Source organism: Ochotona princeps, chromosome 8, assembly GCF_030435755.1.
Source record: "Ochotona princeps isolate mOchPri1 chromosome 8, mOchPri1.hap1, whole genome shotgun sequence".
In the NCBI taxonomy this organism is placed as follows: domain Eukaryota; kingdom Metazoa; phylum Chordata; class Mammalia; order Lagomorpha; family Ochotonidae; genus Ochotona; species Ochotona princeps.
The window spans coordinates 46423460-46445153 of record NC_080839.1 but is presented as its reverse complement, the minus strand read 5'-3'; the positions used below and the strand labels follow the sequence as shown (position 1 = coordinate 46445153).

At 39.6% G+C, this 21694-nt stretch overlaps 1 protein-coding gene across 6 annotated transcripts in view; it reads left to right on the top strand.

Annotated features, from left to right (window-relative positions):
• The window catches only part of EXOC6B (exocyst complex component 6B), a 584809-nt gene that overhangs the window by 89994 nt on the left and 473121 nt on the right, over nucleotides 1-21694 (top strand). For all 6 annotated transcript variants that reach the window (XM_058667964.1, XM_058667965.1, XM_004582805.4 and 3 more), the window contains exon 2: nucleotides 20063-20228. In XM_058667964.1, the coding sequence (XP_058523947.1) occupies nucleotides 20097-20228 (132 nt within the window). In that variant the 5' untranslated portion in view covers nucleotides 20063-20096. The remainder of the gene's footprint in view (nucleotides 1-20062; nucleotides 20229-21694) is intronic.

Genomic DNA, 21694 nt, shown 5'->3' with positions numbered 1-21694 from the left:
AGTTCTGAACTTTGGGAGAGGAACACTTTGGAAAAGTAATTTGTTGTTAAGTATCTTTGTTTCTTCAATAGTGATTAGTATACTAGATCTATATTTTGTTGAATATAGAGTTGCCTTTGAGTGAGATATAATACCCTTCAAAGAGCCTTTGTGACTCAAACCGGATTTGCCTACTGATAATAGATGAGTTATGAAAATATGTGCTAGACAGAAATTATTTAGCAAATGTTAATTATAGATCATTTTTAAAAGACGTGTAATTTACTGTCTGCCTTTCTACAGTTATCCATGGTAGCTTCTTAATTACTAACTGCAGTTTTTTAGTTTTACTTTATTTTTTTATTGCAAAATCAGACATATAGAGGAGGAGAGACAGAGAGGAAGATCTTCCATCTGATAGTTCACTCCCCTAATAACTGCAATGGCCAGAGATCTGCCAATCCGAAGCCAGGAGCCAGGAACTTCCTCCAGGTCTCCCACTCGGGTGCAGGGTCTTGAGGCTTTGGGCTGTCCTTAACTGCTTCCCCAGGCCACAGGCAGGGAGCTGGATGGGAAACAGGGCTGCTGGAATTAGAACAGGCGCCCATATGGGATCCCGGCGTGTTCAAGGCAAGGACTTTAGACACTAGGCCACCGCACCAGGTCCCTAACTGCAATTTTAGCGATCCCTTTCTATTGAAAAGCTTTAGTATAAAATGTTGACATTATTAAAATTGTCTTTTCTTAACTTATATTCCTGTATTCTAAGGCTTGAGTTTTATTACCACTCAAAGTGTTACATTTTATTTTGGTTTAGGACCATTTTTATTTTTCAAATAAATCAGATTTCCCCCTCCCTGCCCCCATCCTCTAGAGTACTGAGAGGAAAATCAATTTGGTGTCATCTGAATAGTTAAACATATACTTGAATTTTTGGTTCAGATAAAAAGTGAAATAATTGGGGCCAGCATTGTGTTGTAATGCCAACATTCCTTAAGAGTGCTGTTTTGTGTCCTGACTGGTCTGCTTCCGATCAGTTTTCCTGCTAATGTGCTTGGGATATAGCAGATGATAGACAAAGTACTCGTGCCTCTGCCTCCCACATGTAGAAGAATCAGATGCAGTTCCTGCATTCTGGCTTTGGTTTGGCTTGACCCAGCCTGGATGGGGATAGCCGTCTGGGGAGTGAACCAGAATATGGAACATCTCTTTTTCTTTTTTCCTGGCTGTCTCTTTTAACTCTACCTTTCAAATAAATACATACGTTTTTGAAAAAGTAATATTTTTAAGTGAGTTGATTACAAAGGGACTCCTTGTTGAGACGATTAATGACAGAAGTGAGGTCTTCATCCATGGTGGTGACTGTCACTGAGCTCATCCACCCTGGAATCTAGAAAGGCTGTGCATAATGAGGCTGACTGTGATGTCAGGGCAATCTGTTAGGAGTCTAATCTGGACGCTAACATTTGAAAATGATTTCCTGGTGGAGCATCTGTGACCTTGGGATTATGAATTGTCTTAAAGTTTCTTTTCAAGGGAAGGAGAGGGAGGGTAAACAAGATATTTTGTTTATAATTTGCTGTAAAGATGATTTATGACGGTTAACATTAAACAGCTCTGTAGGCCTAAAATTGATCTCACTTGGTTTTAACTGGTGTTTCTCTCTGACACATGGTGTGAATCAACTGTCCTTCCAGCTTAAAAGAGCCGAGAGTTCACTGACGCAACTGCTTTGTTCCGGGGAATCGCTTCCACTGTGCCTGCAAAAGAGAGGGACATTAAAAAGCTTTGACTCATGGCAAGTTCTCTGCAAGTTGGATGCGGTTGGGAATCTTGAGTATTGGCTTGAAGAAGTGAGATTGGTGACTTCTTCTATTTCCTGGACTTAAAAAAAAGATGGAACAGTAACTTTTCAACTGTCTGTCAATTTGACCTTACATGATTAACAGTCCCTCCTCCCCCACTAAAAATCAAAATCAGAAAATCCAAGTTTTATATGTTCATGCTTTCCAGAATTCTCCTGTCTTAGATCCTAAAAAAAACTTAGGTTTTGCCCTTCCACATAGTGACTTTGGTTTGTGAAAATCTTCCTGTACCCGATTAGCAAAGGAAAGTTTGAGAATGGGAGGTTGGATGATGAAATTATCCTAAAAGGTCTCAAGAGACTGGAAAAGTGGGCTATGCTTGTAGTGGACAGTGAATTGAGAATACAAAATGTCAACTGAATGGGTATAGCAATTTATTTGAATATTGTATGTGACTAAGCTTAATATGCAGCAGAGTATGACTGCCAAAACTTCATAAATAGTATTTTTAGACTGTTTTAACAGAAGCCAAGTAAAAGGGTTGAAGGAGATGGGCCTTATTTTGCTTGTTTGACTGTGTTTGATTCAAGAATTGCCAATATTTATAGAATGCTTTCCATGCACCAGGCACTGTTCTGAATGCTTCACTTACATTATCCCATTTAAGTCACACAGCTGTATGAAACAGTTGCTGTTATTAACTATATTTTGCTGATGTGGGAAATGAAGTATAGAGAAGTGTAGTAACTTGCCCAAGGTCACTTGGTTAATAAGCAACAGAGCTATGACTTGAATACAGGAAGCTTCGGCTTTGCCCACTGTGCTGCACTGCCTGTGTTATTGTCCCTTTTAATTGGAGGCTATTGACATGTCCAGAGGATCCAAACTTGAACTCAAAGTGTGTTTATATGGAAGAGTTGGATACTTTGAGGATTTTTAGTCTGGAGAAAAACAGTGGCATCAAGGATTGGTTCTCTGTGGTCTTTTGAGAACAAAAATCAGATTAATTATGAGAATTATAGAAAGGCCAGTTGTAGTTTTATGTAAGAACTTTGTATAGCTGTGGAAATGGGATTGACTGCCTAGTAGTGAGCTTCCCTTTAGAGATGTTTCAGCAGAGTTTGAGCTTGTAGTTGGTGGAGGTAACTGAGAAACTGGTCATGTCTGTGAACCTGTATTAGGTCATTTCTGAAGGCGCTTTTCTCTGTGCATTTCTGTGTTAAAGAGAGATCATTAAATTGGGCTAGTTGGTACCATCCTCAACCAGTGCTTCAAGGGAAAAGGATACCTTATTAATTTCTAATGCAGCCATGGTATCTTTGGTGTGAAGAGATGGAGTTAAGACTGATTTTTGCCTAAAATATGTTTTATAATAAATAGCATTAGAATGTTGACAGGGAGTTCTTTCTGTGTCATGTTAATGAAGTAGGAAGCAAAATGAAAGTGACCTTACATAGTAATAGATCAGAGGTTCCACAATTATGACTGTTGGGGTTTCTCTCTCTCTCCTCCCATTTGAGGATTGAGGAAAGATTTTCTTTTTTAAGAGTTTTCGAATTATTTTTTGGTTATTTATTTGAAAGGTAAAGCAATAGAGAGAAAGGCAAGACAAAAAGAAATCTTCCCATCCACTGGTTCATTTCCTAGAAGGCTAAAACGGGTGGGCCTGGAGCAAGCTGCACCCAGGAACTCAGAAGTCCCTCTTGATGCCTCTCAAGTGAGTGGAAGGGCCCCATGTACTTGGGCCATTATGTACTGCATATTAACACATTAGCAGGGAGCTGTATTGGAAGCAGCCATGACTTGAACTGGCACTCTGGTGTGGGGTGTCAACATTGCGAACAGTAGCTTAACTCAGTGTACTACAGTGCAGGCCCCAAGGAAAGGATGTTAATCGTGAATTTCATACTTGGATTGGAGGAGATGTAGGAAATTGCTGCATTAGATTTCAAATCAAGATTTACATGTATGTTTTAACGGCATTTTGAGATTGTGATCATTACCAGGAAGAGGTAAAACTATGAAAAAGACACTGAAATTTTAAAGTTCTGATCTGTGGCAATTGCTGTGTAGGCTTGTAGGGGATAGACCATAAGAGGAAATTCTCAGTTTTGTAAAAATTGTTAGTCAAAAAAACACCTTGAGTTACCCTGAAGAATATGTTGCTGTTTATTTTTAGTTCAATCAGTATTTTATAAAGTGTTTATTACAAACTAGGTACTATTTTAGACTTCTAAATGCCTTTTTTTCAATTATAAAAGCAGTATGGTTGTTTAAATAAAATATACAGAAAAGTAAAGAAAGAAATCAAAATTGTACCATTCAAACTTTAGCTTTGCATTATTTTGATTTTTTAGTGTTTATTTTTATTTATGTGTAAGGTGGGGAGTGGGGGAAAACAGATTGAGAGAAAGAAGAAATATCTTCCATTTGCTGGTCTGCTAGTAGGACATATTTAGCTTCATTTTGAATATGTATATCATTTTCTATTGTTTTTACAGAATGTCTTGCCTCTTGTTCATTTCCATTTTCCTTTTCTTCCTCCTCATTCTTTCTCTTTCTGGTAACCTGGGAGAGGTGAATGTTTTTCTGTAGTGGTCATACCAGAAGAATTATTTCATGCATGAAGGTGATGGTAATCACATATACTCCATTAGGCTTATTTTTGAGGAGTTAGATGAGTTGGTGTACGTAACATGTTTAACAGGGCTTGGCACGTTTCAAGGCACTTGCTTTCATGATGACTAACAGTTGAGCTGGTTTTATCCTTCAGTGATCTGAAGATTGCCTAGGCTAACTTGCTGGGTGGATCAGACACTGGTCCTGTCTCTGCCTCTGCTCATGCTGTTGAACTGTCATTGCAAACTCAAATGTACAGTTCAGCATTTTTTGTCCGTTTGTGCTTTTTTTTAAAAATCATAATCAGATGTAAATTGTCTCAACTTTCCCACATAATGTATAGTAGAATTTCCCTACATATTTCTATGATAACCATTTCATAGGACTTTTATCCAGGTCAAAATAAAATAATGAAAGATTGCTAAATAACTGGGCATTTAACATTGCCTTTTGTTCATCTCTTTGTGACTATACATTACAGTGTTTAGGCTTGGAATGGGCTAATGTTTATCATGATACAGAATTCTTGGGTGCTTTTATGTTCTACTAAATATAGATCTTAAGTACACTTCACCCTTCCCTCCTCCTGCAGACAAAAAAGACATTGCAAACAATTTTTCTTTCTCTTTTGAGAGTTAACTTGGTAATTTGGAGCATATAACCATGATATTTGGGGCTTCTCTGTTTCCATTGTTGTAGTCTGGTTGTCCATGGTTTAATATTAAGCAGTTAAGAAGGAAAGCAAAAAATGGCTCCAGGCTGCGTGGTACCATTAAAAAATTCCACCTGGAAGCAATTTTTCCTGAGAGCCCTTAGGGACTGCTGCCACCCTCCCCCTGCTGTTGGCATCAAGGGCCAGAAACACCAGCTTCCTTCAGAGTCAGGTCTTGCTGCAGTTTAATCATCTTCCTTGTCCCAGCTTCCAGAGAAGGTTAGAGGAGAGCTCAACAAATAAATTATTCCCAGATACTAATATCCTCCTCCGGTGGACTTCCTTGAACCTTCCAAATTCCTTCTTCTTCTGATTCCTTCTTTTCCTATTAGCACTTTAGCTGAAGTACCAATTATTTGCACTAAAGGAACTTGAATTTACTTTTTAGTAGGAATGTTTATTATTAACCCTAACACTTGTCTTTGGGGGAGGTTGAAATGTTGAAACATTTTGGAGCACTGCTTTAGACTTCCTGTCACTTTATAATGTTTTCTCTGTGGAATACAGGCATTGTTCCAGGTGTAAAGTCTCAAGGAACGCATGGTTCTGTGGGAGTAATAGGCAATGTAAATAAGTTGTGTTACTGTATGGCGTGTTCAGTGGAATGCCCTTTCAAAGGTATGAGCAAATAAACATCCTGAAGTGAAAGTGTATCCGTTTTGCCTTCTGCTAGGGAATGCCATGAGCTGTGGTGCCAGTTCATTTTAGGCTCTTACCCTAATGTAACTTCAAGGTAATATTAGGCATTTGTTTGAGAACTTGAAGGAATAAACAGGATGATAGTCTTGCTTGTGAAGTTTACCTCAACCTGTACATAATTTCATAGGTTCAAGTCCAATTCACAATTCTGCAGTGACACAGGAGGGGCCAAGGGTAAATGATGAAATTGCAGCTACCAATTGTTCATTTTGATAGTTTTTTTAAAGATAAGTTTTCCCTTGAAAATTTGGTAATATTTTTATTTCTTTAGGCATATGCTACATGTAGTACATAATACTTTTCAAGCATTTTTAAAGTCTGATTCTGCTGTTTGTGTTTCTCTTGATGATAAGCATTGTTTCCTCTGTGCTGTATGATTCTTGATACGTTTCAGTTTTAGGTGGGTTGAAGTGTGTTCCGTGAGAATATTTACCTTTGCTGTGGTCAGTAATGGGGGCACTAACAACCTGACTGGGATTACTTTTGAAAGATATTATTTAAAAATTATCCATTTTTATTTATTTGAAAGGGAGGGAGAAAGAGAGATTGAGAGATTTTCATCTTAAGAGAGGGAGATAAAGTGAAAGACACACTTTCTTCTGTTGGTTCACTCCCTTATGCCTGTAATAGCCAGAACTGGGTCAGATTGAAGCCAGATTCTAGATCAGAATTCTAGATCAGTCTAGATCTGCTACTTAGTGGCAAAAACCCAAGAATGAGTCATTACCTGCTGCCAGCTAGGGTGCTTATTTCTTGGAAGGTGGATTCAAAGCAGAGGCAGGACTTGAACCTCCATCCTGTGCTGGCTTAACTGCGTTGCGTTGCGGCACCCACTCCTTAAGGTAAATTCTCTGAGATTGTGCAGCTCTCACGGGTGATGTGAATACGATAAATATGAGCCTCCCTTCTGTGAGAAGGCCAGTGTGTGATTTCAAGCCATTGTGGAGTTCCTTCTGTCCCCTCATTCTTCTAGCCAGAGCCAGTACTAGACAAACCAGGTTTCCTTGAAGTCTCCCTATTTGGGGATTTTTAAAACCTTTCATTCCCTGAGGTCACAACCCTTGGATATATTGGATTTATTTATTAGGGGACCTGTGATTTGGCTCCCCAGTTTGTGTGGACCATAGACTGTGTCTCTTGTTCTTTGAGTGTGAAATAGCAGCATGAGATTGTGAATGATTAGCCAAAATCATAATTTCTCTCCTGTATTTATTTTCCTTTGTTTAGCCATGCACTGAAACTTAATACTGCATTTTGAGGAGTTTTGATAGTAGAAAGGCTTTTCAAAGTCTTGTCCAGTCTTCCATTTTGCTTATATTTTATTTTGTTTGCTTTGTTACTGTTACTTTTTTAGGATTTGAATGTACTATTCTGAATGATCCATTTTCCTCCTGCATCTCCATTGTTTATAGATTTAAAGAGTTTTAGATTGTAGTTACATTTGGCCATGAGTTATGGACCAAGAGTTGATGTTACTAGGCCTAATTCTTTCTCAGAAAATTGGAATAATGTGGATGTGCACGTGTGTGAGATATGTGCCCCACAAATATACATGTATTGCAAATGCTGTGTAATAACATCATATCTCTATGCATGAGCACATCTGTACTTACATACATATATGTACATACATATGTATATAAAGCATACACATCTACAGTAATGTCAGATTTATTAGAATTTGATTCAGTGATAGGGAAACTTGGCTGTTCTAGTTTAAGGCCATGTTAAATCTGCATATCTTAGTAATCTATGACTATTTATCTTAGTGTTTCACCATACCAGAGTTATTGTTGTTTTTTCTCTTTTAGTAGCTTTGTGATCTCTTTCATAGGAATCATTATAACAGATATATTTAAATAACATATGAGAGAGAGATTGATTCACCCTCTATCCACTGGTTCACCTCCCAAATACTTACAGTGGCTTTGGGCCAGGTTATACTGGGTACTGAAGCCTGGAGCTTGGACTCAATCCAAGTCTCCTATTTGGGTGGCAGAAACTCCAATCAGTGAACCATCACTGAGGCTGGCTGCCAGGATTCATTTTAGTCTGGAGTCAGGGGCAGAGCTGGATATTAAACCCAGGGATTTCAATGAGATGCATATGTTTGAACCTCTAGGCCAAATGTTTGCCCTCATTTACAATAGTTGTAAGTGGGGAAGACTGTAATGTTTCATTAATTAATATGCATTCTCAATACTTATTTCTAGAGAAATTATTTACTTAAATACTTAATATCTTTTGTATAAATTCTTGAAGGGAATACCCTCGATTCAGAATCATTATGGCGAAGCTAGGTATGAAGTATATTGGTAGTTTTCTTAGCTCAGCACTAGATGTTTAAATGTTGAAGCCTGATACACTGAATTACATACAGTGAAAATGAATGTGTGTTATAACCTGCCAGACCAACCATGTTACTACTGGCTTTTTGACAGTTCCCCAGGTCAGTCATTGACTGTCACCAGGCTTTAGAAGTATTCTTTTGTTTCTTATTTTTTAATTGGCAGCAACATTCATGATTCAGATTTTAGCTTCCAGATATGACTACCACTGAAAGATGCAGTGGGATAAATCTTTCTATTCTTACACAATTTGATTCAAAGAACATAATGAAGCCACCAACATATCCGGCCATGCCTTTGTATCTTCTGATGGAGATGAATTGTTCTGACATCGTGACACTCATGGTAATGGTTATGGCAGCCTCTGCAGCCGTAATGTAGGGCTGCCTTGCTTTCATTAGTTTGTTTTCCAATAGTCTGTTGTTGATTTGACTGTTGTTTTGTGACAAATTCCTCTTCTCCACTTTGCTGTGGTGTCAAACCAAAACCAGGTTTTTAGTGGGACCTTTGGCGAGGTTTTGGTTTAAACTGCTGTACCCTGTTTCTTCTGCCTGAATGTAACCACCTGTGGGGTTCCCCTTCTGCCTTGAGGGAGACCTTCAACACAGCACTATTTTGGTTAAATGGACCATCTTGAGGAAGCCAGTTGGCTTTCTTGGTATCTACAAGTGTAGAAAAAGGATTTGCTCTCCTGTGTCAGTAATAATATTTGGGTTTGGTGTTCGGCTTAGAATTTATTAACTGGCATATGGTTTCCCTGTTGATGTGAACGACATCTTTATGCACAATCTACCTCATCTTTATGCACCCAGAGGTTCCAAATTACAATATTAAAGTCTGAATTAAGTTATAGACAGATCTGTAGTAAGGAGAAGCGATGTTAAACTCTTTTTGACCTGCTGCAGTTTCTCTTTCAACATCATGTTTAAATCTATTTTTCCACTTTATTTTTAACTTTTGGAATAAACAAAAACACTAATGATGCCTTTATGGAACTTAATGAGAAGAAAATGTCTGAGGACTAAAGCCATGACATAAATTAAAAGAAAAAAAACCCATATATATAAAAGAGAAGACTGGAATAAGTTCAGGCATTTTTTTTCTTGGATTAGTCAAAAACAAGAAACAAAATACCCCATCCTTTGTGTCCTGAAGTTTTCACTGGTTCGGAAAGCATCTCCACAGATAGGCTTTCCATGATGTGATCCATTTTTGCATCTGCCTTTGTAATGATGGCAAGTTCACATCTGTTGTGTTCCTACCTTCCTGTTCTTTATCCTTCGGCGTACCTGGAGGACCCCCCCCCCCCCGCCAGGCTCTGTGCTAGGAAGTGGAGATAAAATGGACAAGACACAGTCTCTGCCCAATAGATCAGTGTTCTAGTGTGGAGAGACTGACATGTGGAGGGGCAAGCATTGAGGCTTTTAGTACATGTTCTGATGGTGATCACCACACTGGAGGGAGGCACAACAGAGTCCTTGAGATCTGGGGAGGCTTCCCAGAAGTAAGGTGCAAGGTCAGAATGGAAGCCTGCATGGGAGTTACTCTTCATTAGGCTAGAAGAAAGAAGACTAGTCTTAGTCCAAGAAACACGAGTCCTTAGCTGTGTGTAGGCTCTCACTGTTACTTGCTTTGCCTGCTGCTTTGGAAGACTAAACAGTGCTGAGGCTTCTGGGAAAGTTTCCTTGGTTAGTAGCAGAAACACAGTGGCTTAAGCAATAAAAAATTTGATCACGTGATGTGGTCTAAAGTTAGGGCCGTTTCAGGGTTTCTGTGCCATCAAGGATCCAGGTGTTTTGCAGCTCTCGTATTTGTCATTCTGATTATTGATAGTGTCTTCTCTGATCTCATAGTGGTCACTGTATCCTTGAGCATCATACTGATGAAAGAATAAAAAGAAATGTCTTTCCTGCATTCTTCAGGCAAGTCGACCTTTCCTTAGGTCCTCACTGCCAGATTTTCCTTTACTTCTTATTGATGAGGATTGTCAAGTACCTTACATTTGCTGGCACTGGGGTAGTGGCATGATCATCACTGGTGTTATGTATTAGGTAGTACCTGCTCCTGAGATGGGATATGAAGATGAAATACTAGAACAAATTGTGGCTCTGCCAACAGGAAGAAGGGAATATCTTTTATGTAGGCATTATTAGTAGTTGACTGACTCATTTTCTCTGCCTCTCATCTAGCTTTGTGTCAGGCTTCATATTGCACTAACCTTTTCTACTTTTATTTTTGGAAGTCAAGTCCAGTTGTATCAGTAACAAGAAATACAGTTTTGATGAAGTCATTTAATTTTTTCTGGCCTCCTTTCCTCAAGTGTAAAATGGGAACTTTGTATTCTGACTCTGACTTCTTTTTTTTTTTTTCTTTTTTTTTTTTTAAAGATTTATCTTTATTACAAAGTCAGATATACAGAGAGAGGAGGAGAGACAGAGAGGAAGATCTTCCGTCCGACGACTCACTCCCCAAGTGAGCTGCAACGGGCCGATGCGCACCGATCCGATGCAGGGAACCAGGAACCTCCTCCGGGTCTCCCACGCGGGTGCAGGGTCCCAATGCATTGGGCCGTCCTCAGCTGCTTTCCCAGGCCACAGGCAGGGAGCTGGATGGGAAGAGGAGCCGCCGGGACCAGAACTGGCGCTCATAATGGGATCCTGGGGGGATTCAAGGCGAGGACTTTAGCCGCTAGGCCACGCCGCCGGGACCCTCTGACTCTGACTTCTTTCAGCTGGTGTGTGTTTTACTTTGCCTTACCATGAGACATACTGATATACTAGAAATAGTATTTTCTCACTCTGTGAATTTGGAAAGTTACTTTATCTTCTTAGGGTCTAGGTTCCTCATTAAGAAAGTAGAAATAATGTCTGATTTTTTTTTTAAAGTGCACAAAACTTAAAGCAAATAAAATAATTTCTCATAACATTATTTGCACCTCCTGTTTTGAAAAGCAGATTCAAAGCTGATATAGGTTGCCAAGAAACTGTTCAACCCATCTGGACAATAAGTGGCTGGACTCTATGTTTGGTATATGTTTGCAAGGAAAGAATCTTGATTGAATTTGAACTGTAATACTGCACCAAGGTGGAGGAATCCACCAGGGGGGAGGGGTGTGGGGAGGGGTGGGGGGATTCCCAGAGCCTATGAAACTGTCACATAATGCATAATAATTAATAAAAAAAAAGCTGATGTAGGTTGTAAGCAAGTGGTATATTCCTTTAATGGTTTCAGTGAGGGAAGTGGTGAGCATTTGCTGAGTGCAGTTCCTCCAGTGCTCTTCTGTAGGTTTCTTACACTTGATATGCAATATTCTCTCAATGTGCACATGAAATCTTGGTGGGAAAGGAATATGAAACAGTTGTGATATTTGAAAGTATGTCTCAGATATAGACATTAGGATACATTTTTTTCCTCAAAGATATATGTTTATTTTTATGTTTTTGAAACCAGTTAAAATTTAGGCTATGAAGTTACTATTCAAGCATTTTCTTATTTGTCTTTCTTGACATTATCGCTAATTAAGTCAGTGATGCAGTTTATTATATAGTCTTTGTGACACACTGGGGCATGTCCAAAGCATATGACTTGGTTCTAAAGATAGTATATTGTAATAGAACTTGAAATGTAAATATTAGAATATTCTGAATATGATTTCATAATTTGGTGTAAGTTTTAGACATCAGATGTTTTACAAATGTAGTTTGACATTTTTAAATATCTGCATCTACTTGGCCATACTGAGTTAGAAACGGGCCATCAGTAGATGGCAGTCTTTCTCCATTTTCCACATTCTCCCATTTGTTCAGAAGAGGGAAAAAACTGCTTTGTTCAAATTCAATGCTGACTGCTAATATTGACTGGATCTAGTGGATTTCTAATCCTTAAAAAATTTAAGACTTGTTTCTTTTTTGCCTTTAATAACTGATAGATGATAACTGATACACTAGAAATGAGGATTCAGGATGCACTGTTAGGTGGTGTTCAGTTCAACCTTATGTTTTCCCATGGCAGGCATCTTAAACAGAACTTTATATTTGAAAACTATATATCCTTTTGCCTTAAAAGTACATGTGTGTGCCCCCCCTATATTTATAAAATCCATATAGAGCCTGGGGATCATGGATTTCTTGAAGTAGACCTATGGTATGTGAATCCATTTTCTTTGTTTTAAATAAGTGTGTTTTATGTATTGTCTTGATTTTAATTTCCCCAAAGATTCTAGGGACATACTGTAAACCTTTTGTGTAATTCAACATTTTATAAGAGAATAATGGGATTGCAAAGGTGGCGGGGTTGTTGCAGTAGAGCAATTAATGTTGTGGGCTTGGTATCCCACATGGGCTTCAGTCCTGCTTCTGTCGCTTCCATCTAGCTGCCTCCTAAGGTGCCTGGGAAAGCAGTGGAAAAAGGCCCAAGTCCTTGGGCCCCTGCACTCATGTGGGAGACCTGGAAGGAACTTCTGGCTGCTGCCTTTGGCCTGGCTCAGCCCTGGCTATTGCAGCCATTTGACAAGTGAATCAGCACATGGAAGAGCTCTCTGTCTCTTCTGCTCTCTGTAATTCTGTCAAATGAAAAAAATATATAAGCTGGGAAATAACAGTAAGGGGGTAGAAAATTCATTAACTTCCTATCTACATGAAAATGTGATCTTTACATTCTTGACTGAATTTAGAACTGGAGGTGAATTGTGTAAGTTTAAAGCTCAGCTCTTTAGAACATTTTGATTGATTTCTTCCAGGTTTTCACATAAAAAGGTGTGGATCAATAACTGAATTGGTTAATGACGCATAGCTAGTTCATTTTCAGTGCTAGGACCAAAACTAAACAGGCAACTAAAATTCATGTTTTTTCACTTTTTGTGTTAAACGAAGTTTGTTATTTACTTGAAAGGCAGAATTGGAAGAGAGGGAGAGTCAGAGTAAGGGTTCTGTCCATTGATTTACTTGCTAAATGACCATGAGAGTCAGGGCTGGGCCAGGCCAAAGCCAGAAGCCAGGCGTTCCATACAGATTTCCTCCATGGGTGCAGGGGTCCAAGTACTTGCACCATCTTTCTCTGCTTTCCCAGGCATGTTAGCAGAACTGGAATGGAAGTAGAGCAGCTGGTACTTGAACTGACATCTGATGTGAGATGTTTCAGGCAGAGGCTTAACTTGCTGCACCATAATATTGGCCCTTTGCTTTCTTCTCCTCCTTTTCTTCCTCCTATTTTTATTTGAGAGGCAGAGGGAGAGAGACATGATATGCTCCCATCCACTGGTTGCTCCCCAAATGGCCATAATGGCTGAATTGGTTCTGCAGCTGAAGCTGGGATTTCTGAATTGAGCCCAGTTTTCCTACCCGGCTGCTTGAGTCATCACTGCTGCCTCCCAGGGTTTGTGTTAGTAGGAATCTGGAAGAGAAATTGGAACCAAGCACTCTGACATGGAGTGAAAGATGGAACATACGTTTCCCTAACCCACACCTTAATCAGGAGGCCAAATGCTATCCTAATTTCTGTTTTTTTCTTTTACATTTTTAAAAATTGTTTTTGATACAATTTAGTTGGTGCTGGGCTCTTCCTTCCCCCTCCCAGAAGTCCCCTCCTTCCCCTTTCTTCTCCCCTCCAGTCATCCTAATTTATTTTTAAGTGAAACTTCAGGTGGTTTAGGGGAGGCATGATTAAAATAAGCTCTAAATTTTTTGCCTTTAATATTTTCTTTTTTTTAAAATTTATTTATTTTTATTGATTACATTGCATTATGTGACAGTTTTATAGGCACTGGGATTTCCCCCCCCTCCCCAACCCCCCCCCCCCGCTAGATTCCTGCACCTTATTGCATTATGATTTTCTTTTTTCTTAGGTTATCTTTTGTGGTAGTACTGTGGATTTTTGGAGGAAAAATATGAAGTCTTATCTAATGAAATGAAATATGCTTGCAAGTACGTGTTGGCTGAGTCAAGATGTCCTAAGTTTCAAACCAAGAGTTTGTGGAGTATTTGATAATATGGCTGTGTTATTTAGGTTGGAAAAGTATTCAGTGATTCATTCCATTCTGCAAGTGGCAAGGAATATGATTAGCTTGGAAACCTTTTATCCCCCATTCTCAATGTCAGTGGTATGTTCTGCTTTTTGTATTCTAAATAGATTTCTCAGACAAATGCTTATTCTGCAGCTGTCCCACCTATCAAAGCAGAGCTTGTTTATAATTGGTTTGACAGTATCCCTTGGCTCATTTCTCTTAGCATAATGGTCTCCAGTTTGGCCCATTTGGCTACACACAATTGTATTTCAGGTTTTTAATTAGGTTAGTAGTATTCCATGGAGTAGATAAACCACAGTTTCTTTATTCAGTCCTCTGTTGACAGGCATTTAGGTCGCTTCCATGTTTTTGTGGTTATTGATTGTGTTTCAATGAACATAGGGGTACATACTGCTTTTTCATGTAAAAAGTCTTTTGGATATGTTCCTGGAAGTGGTATTGCTGGGTCATATGGTAGGTAGACTTTCAGTTGCCTAAGTATTCTCCATATTGACTTCCATAGTGGTTGCACCAGCTTCCAATCCCACCAGCAGTGTTGTAGTGTTCCTTTTCCCCCGCAAACTTGACAGCATGTGTTGTTGGTAGTTTTCTGTTTGTGGGCCATTCTTTTTTTTTTTTTTTTTTTTTTAAGATCTATTCATTTTATTACAGCCAGATATACACAGAGAAGGAGAGACAGGAAGATCTTCCGTCCGATGATTCACTCCCCAAGTGAGCCGCAACGGCCGGTGCGCACCGATCCGAAGCCGGGAACCTGGAACCTCTTCCGGGTCTCCCACACGGGTGCAGGGTCCCAATGCATTGGGCCGTCCTCAACTGCCTTCCCAGGCCACAAGCAGGGAGCTGGATGGGAAGTGGAGCTGCTGGGATTAGAACCGGCGCCCATATGGGATCCCGGGGCATTCAAGGCGAGGACTTTAGCCGCTAGGCCACGCTGCCGGGCCCTGTGGGCCATTCTTAATGGAGTCAAGTGGAACCTCAAACTCAGTATTGTCTTCCTTTGAATTTCCCTTATTGCCAGGGAGTTTGAGCATTTTTTCATATGCTTGTTAGCCATTTGAATTGGTTCCTTTGAAAAGTGTTTGCCCATCTCCCTTGTCCCATTTCTTGACTGGTTTATTTGTTGTTATGGTTGTTCTTTAATTCTTTGTATACTCTGGAAATTGGTCCCTTGTCTCCTGTGTAGTGTGCAAAGATCTTCTCCCATTCTATTGGTTGCTTTTTTACTTTGTTGATTGTTTGCTGTGCAGAAGCTTTTTAGCTTAATGCAGCCCCATTTGTTTACTTTGGTCTTGATTTCCTTTGCTTTTGACAATTTTTCTAGGAAGACTGTGCACACATCTATATCTTGCAGGGTATTTCCAACTTTTGCTTCCAAAATTTGATGGTTTCTGGGTGTAGGTTTAGATCTTTCATCCTTTTAGATTTGATCTTTGTGTATGATGAAAGGTTCAGGTCTTGCTTCTTATTTCTGCAGGTTGTTAACCAATTATTCCAACAACATTTATTGAAGAAACCTTCCTTTTTACCTTGATTGTTTCTGTTTTCTTACAGTACATTAGATGACTGTGCATGTATGGGTTCCGTTATGGTGTTTCTATTCTACTCCGTTGGTCTTCTCTGTTTCCCTGCCAGTACCAGGCTGTTTTGATAACTACCACCTTATTATATGTGTGAAGGTCTGGGATTGTGATCCCTCCTGCTAGGTTTTTATTCTAGGATGGTTCTGGCTATTCGTAGTTTTTTGTGTTTCCAGATGAACCTTTGTATCATTTTTTTTCCAGCTTTGTGAAGAATATTCTTGGTATTTTGGTTGGAATCGCATGTATATATTAATTTTGGTAATATGGACATTTTGATAATATTTACTCTGCCCATCCAGGAACATGGTATGTTTCTCAACTTTTTGAAGCATTCTTCTATTTCTTTTCTTAGTGTTTTGTAGTTTTCCTCATAGAGATCTTCCATATCTTTTGTTGGGTTTATTCCCAGGTATTTCATTTTCTTCTCTGCTATTTTGAAGGGTACCATACTGCTTAGTTGTTTTTCAGCCTTGGAGCATTTTGCATCCACTATGGCTGTTGAGCCTGTTTTGTCTCTGTGATGATGTTATTCTTGAATTCCTTAAGTTTTTCCGAATGCTTTTCATTGTCTCTGAATAGTTTCATGATGATATTTTTTGTATTCCCTGTCTGGGAGCTCCTCAGTATCTTTGCTCTGTAGCTCTAGGATTGAAATAACCTTTTGTTCATTTTTGAGGGAAGCACTGGCCCCCTCATCTGAAATCTTCCCTAGTTTTCCACTTTTTTTCCATGATCTCTATGGGCTTTCTTATGGCTGTCAAATTGCACGCCTTCTATCTCTGGTGGTTTGCTGGCTTTTCCTGATACGCCTGTCTGTATTCTGTAAGGCTGGTGATTGACAAGGAAGCTCACTGTGTCCCTGCTTGGGGGTGGGGGAGAGGTTTCTCTGACGTGCTGCTCTCAGGCGGATGTGTGTCCAGCAAGTTGGCAACTAAGTCTTGGAGTTTCATACAACCTCTGACTGCAGGATTGTTACTCAGGGTGAGTACGTTCCCGCTGCTGTTCTGTGTGCAAGCACCTTCAATGTTTGGCACCTTTGCAGCCTCCACTGGCTAAATGGGCACCCAGTGCAAGTGTGTCCAGCTGCTGTTGTACAGTGCATTACCAGCAGGCACACTTTCCAGCTCTGATGACGACGTGCCTTCCCTTGCCCTTGATGGGCAAGTGCTGGCTGGAGTGTATTCCCCTGTTAGCTCCTGGTATTTGCACTCCTGCCCTTGGGCTCCCCTGTGGCCTCTGCTCTGTTCTCTCGGCATCTGTACCCGTGCCGCTTGGCGATCGAGTGAAGCCTCTGCCCCCGATGAACTCTACATTTCTGTTTCAGGTGATTCTGGTGTCCCTTTGTGGGGCTCAGGCTTCAGAGCCTTCGGACGTGGAGGGGTTCAGACCTTGCCCTGCGTGCCTCCAACTTGTATGAATTATTCCCTGGTTACCCTTTCCCCATTGGTGTCCCCTCCTCCGGCAGGGGCTGCCTGTCACCGATGTCCTGTCCTAAGGGTCCTTCTGCCTCCCTCTGTCTCCTATGGGCAGGCAACGACTCCCGCCGGGGTTCTCCCTGTGTCAATTCATGACTCACCAGCCTTTGACCAAGGCCCCTGTTTGTCCTGAATGGTGTCTGCCTTAACCTACTCAGGCTGCAGATTACAGACTTGAGGGTTTTACAGTAGCTTTCCCTTGCCTGTGTGGGACCTGCCTTGGTCCTGCTGTCTCCAGGGAGTTTTGGACACTTTTCCCAGCGATTCTCTTGTTCTTGCTCTCTGCTCCACTGAATCTTGTCCCTATCCCTCTGCAGACTCAGCTACACCAGTTTTCTGCGGTCGGCCATCTTTTCCCTCTTCCCCAAGAGTCAAGATTTTAATGTTTTTTGTTAAATGAAGTCTTACGAGGTGTAAGCTGGAGTGTAACATTTGCATTATTGCTATAAAAAGATTATTTTAGTTGCTGTGTTGAGTGTCTGAATTGGGGTAGAGGATGAAGGAGATGGGAAATGCAGAAAGGAGACCTGGGAGGCTGTTGCAGTGGTGATGCTAAGATTTAGACTAGGATTTTAGTGAAAAAGATGGAGTGTGGTTAATTTTTTTTTTTAGATTTATTTTTATTACAAAGTCAGATATATACAGAGGAGGAGAGACAGAGAGGAAGATATTCTGTCCGATGATTCATTCCCCAAGTGAGCCGCAATGGGCCAGTGCGTGCCGACCCGGGTCTCCCACGTGGGTGCAGGGTCCCAAAGCTTTTGGATCGTCCTCGACTGCTTTCCCAGACCACAAGCAGGGAGCTGGATGGGAAGTGGAGCTTCCGGGATTATAACTGGCGCCCATATGGGATCCCAGCGCGTTCAAGGCGAGGACTTTAGCCGCTAGGCCATGCCGCCGGGCCCGGAGTGTGGTTAATTTTAAAGCAGGTTTTGGAGGGTTGAAATGTCAGTAATTATTTGGTTCAGGTTTATGAACAGAAGAGAAAGATTAGAATTAGTTTCTGAATTAATTTCTGAATTTTTGGCTGAATAGTCCCATAAACTATGGTGGGATTGATGGGTGTTTGGGAAATTTGGACAGGAACAGGTTTGGGAATAAACATAAGTTGATAATAAATGATTTTTTCCTTTGTTAAATTTTAGATGGCTTTTTAAGAATCCGGTTGGTGTTGTTGAATAGACATTTGAATCTGGTGTTCCCAGAAGTTCATTGATTGTGGGTGATATTTTAAAGCCATGAATTTAGATGATATCACTTGGTAACAGAGCACAGATAAAGAAGTTCAAAGAATATTAAAAAAAATGTAGTAGAGGAGCAGCTGAGGAAGGAGATAGAGAAGACATACTAGTGCAAGGTTAAGAACTAAGTTAGTGTGGAATTGTTGAAGTCCTCAGGTAAGAGAGTTTAAAGAAGGCGAGGATATCAAGCCATAGAAAATGTAGTTGTTAGGTGGAGTAAGATGAATACTTACTCTGCCAATCAAAGGAAATGAAGAGATCAGAAAGCTGAAAGGAGTTTTTGCTGGGAAGGGGAGCAGAGAAATGATGTGGTTGCTGGACACTGAAGCACAGTTAAAGACAGGTTTTGAGGACTCATGTTTGCACATGCATAGAAAGATCTGATGGAGAGAAAAATACATCATGCAAAGGAGAGTTAAGTGAATAGCACAGTAGTGATGCTCTGAGACATGAAAAGATTGCCAGGGGGTCTTAGAGACAGTGTCTTTCTCTCTCAGTGGATGTTTTGCTGATTGCCTCTCCTTGTGCTGTAGTGTTCTAGAGTGGCAACGTATCGGAACTTGGAGCACATCTTCAGAGTAGAAGCAACAGATATCAGATTTAGTAATTCGGGTGATTTTAGAAAGGGGAGTGGAGATATCTCTGTGTCTGCTTCAGCTTGAAATGAGGTAGCAGTAAACATTTTGAAGGAGAAAGTAAGCTTTCACATTTAGGTATTTTGGAGAACACAAGGTTGTTATTATTATTATTTAGTTGGGATCCCTGATTCAAGAATCCAAAATGGTCCCAAATCAGAATCTCTTTGAATGTTGATATGGTTCTGCAGGTGGAAAATTCCACATCTGACCTTTTATGACATAGATTATAGTCAGATGCAGAAACACTAAAAGCATTAAATAAACTGCTGTCAGGTTACATGTATGAATGTGTATATGTGAGGTTTAAGTGAATTTCATGATTAGTTCACATTATCAAAATGCTCATTTTGTGTATACATACATTCCATAATCCTGAAAAGCATAAAGTCCCAAACATTTCATGTAAGGGATACTCAACCTGTGGTTGAAATGGTACTGAGTACCTGAAGCCCTTATTGTGGCACAGCACGTTAAATCCCCACTTGTGATACTGGTATCCCATATGGGATTGCTGGAACTCTACTACCAATTCAGCACCTTGCTAATGTGCCTGAAAAGTAGTGGATAATGGTACTTGGGCCCCTTCACCCGTGTTGGAATCTCAGATGGAGTTCTTGGCTCCTGGCTTTGGTCTGCCCCAGTCCTGACTGTTGTGGGTATTTGGGGTAGTGAACTAGATGAAGGAAAATCTTTCTCTGTTGCTCTTCCTTTCAAATAAATGAACAAATGAATCTTAAAAGGAATATATGTAGTATGTGTGTATTGATATGTATATACTATATGTATTGAAATCTAGATAATGAGACAGAGAAAATTGGATTACTTTGTGGTTCACATACCCGATATATTTTGATTGCCAAAAATATTTGCTTCTGTGTTTGTAAATCTTGTTATTTTTAGAAGGAAATGTGGTGTGATCTTTTTGCCTTTTTTTTTTTAAGGTCTGTCTATGATGGTGAGGAACATGGACGATTCATGGAGAAGTTGGAGACTCGCATCCGCAATCATGACCGAGAAATTGAGAAGATGTGCAACTTTCATTACCAGGGCTTTGTGGACTCTATAACTGAACTCCTCAAAGTGAGAGGAGAAGCCCAGAAACTCAAAGTAAGAGACGCATTTCCCTTGTTCCATACTGGGGTTTTGATTAGCAGGAAAGAAATAGGGATCACATTGCTGGTTATGTATTGTAGTAAAGATTTTTGTGTAATAAGAAAGAAATTTATATTGAAACCTAGATAATTGAGATTATGGCATTTTAGTTAAAAAGCAAAATCACCCACCTCAGTTAGATTTCAAGTAGGATATTTAGATGTGGATCAGAGTCAGTGATTAGTAATTGTCTCTGTCACACAGGAATTCAGTTGGACTCTTCATGTAATTTGCTTCCTTGCTGGATAAAATATGGCATTATAAGATAGTAGAATTCCAGGACATTGCTGTAAGCTCTTCACAGTGTAGGCACGTAGGAAAAGAAAAAACTAAACCAAACAAATAGTCAAGGGTAGTAGGGTGTCTTCTACTAATGCAGAAAGGTGCTGACCGTTACATTCAGCTTGGATGGACGCTTGTCAGTCACATTGATCTGGTCCCTGGCAAAGATTCATTGAATCTTTGACAAGTTATTTTGCTTATTAATCTTAAATGGAATTACTTCACTAAACTCGCCTATTTCTAATAATTTATATGTAGATTTTTTTGAGTTTTCTGTGTAAATATTTCTTAAATGATCTGTAAGTAATAACAGTTTTACTCTCTTCCTGTTTTTGTGCTTTTGATTTTTTGTTTTATTTTCCTGGGGCATAGAGTTAACTTGATAGTATAAAACTCATGGAAGAGTGAAGGTGTGGTTTTATTGAGGGTTGTAGTGGATTATATGGTGTTAAGTTATATTTTAAAACTACATTAGTTTAAAAACTCATTTGATTGTAAAACATGACCTAACTGGACATGAAATGATGAAAATGTCTTATTTTAACTAATATAATAATTTGATTTATTATTTTTATTTAATTTAAACATTTTTATCTAATATTAATTTTTATGTTTTGCTACAGCAATACTATCATATTTGGTTGTGGTGTGGGATGTTGTCCTAGTTCTCATTGGGGGATGTGTTATGTAACACATAATCTTCACTTCATTATCGTCATAAAATCTCCAAAATGTTGAAGGCCAAGGCGCACTGTGTCCCGGGATTTCAAGGACTTAAGGAGCTGTACAATTGTGCATGAGCACCTTTAGGAGTCAGTATTACCAGCATGGTGACGGCTTTCTTCTGTGCCTTTATTCGCCTCCTCTACTATAAATATAACAATTTGATTTGCTGTTCAAGTTACTTCATGTTTAACTTTTAAGAGTTAAAGTAGGGTCCCCTCTTCATTCAACATTCCAACCTTAATATCAGAAGAAGTTAATAATTTAAAGCAAAGCATAGAATTACAAAAGATCTAGGTGAATATATGATTTTAGGAGAGGTGATTATATTTGTATATAGATTTCTAAGCTAGAAAGGAAAAAATGGATAGCTGTGATAGATTAAAATGAGAAAACCATTTCTACAAATCAAAAAT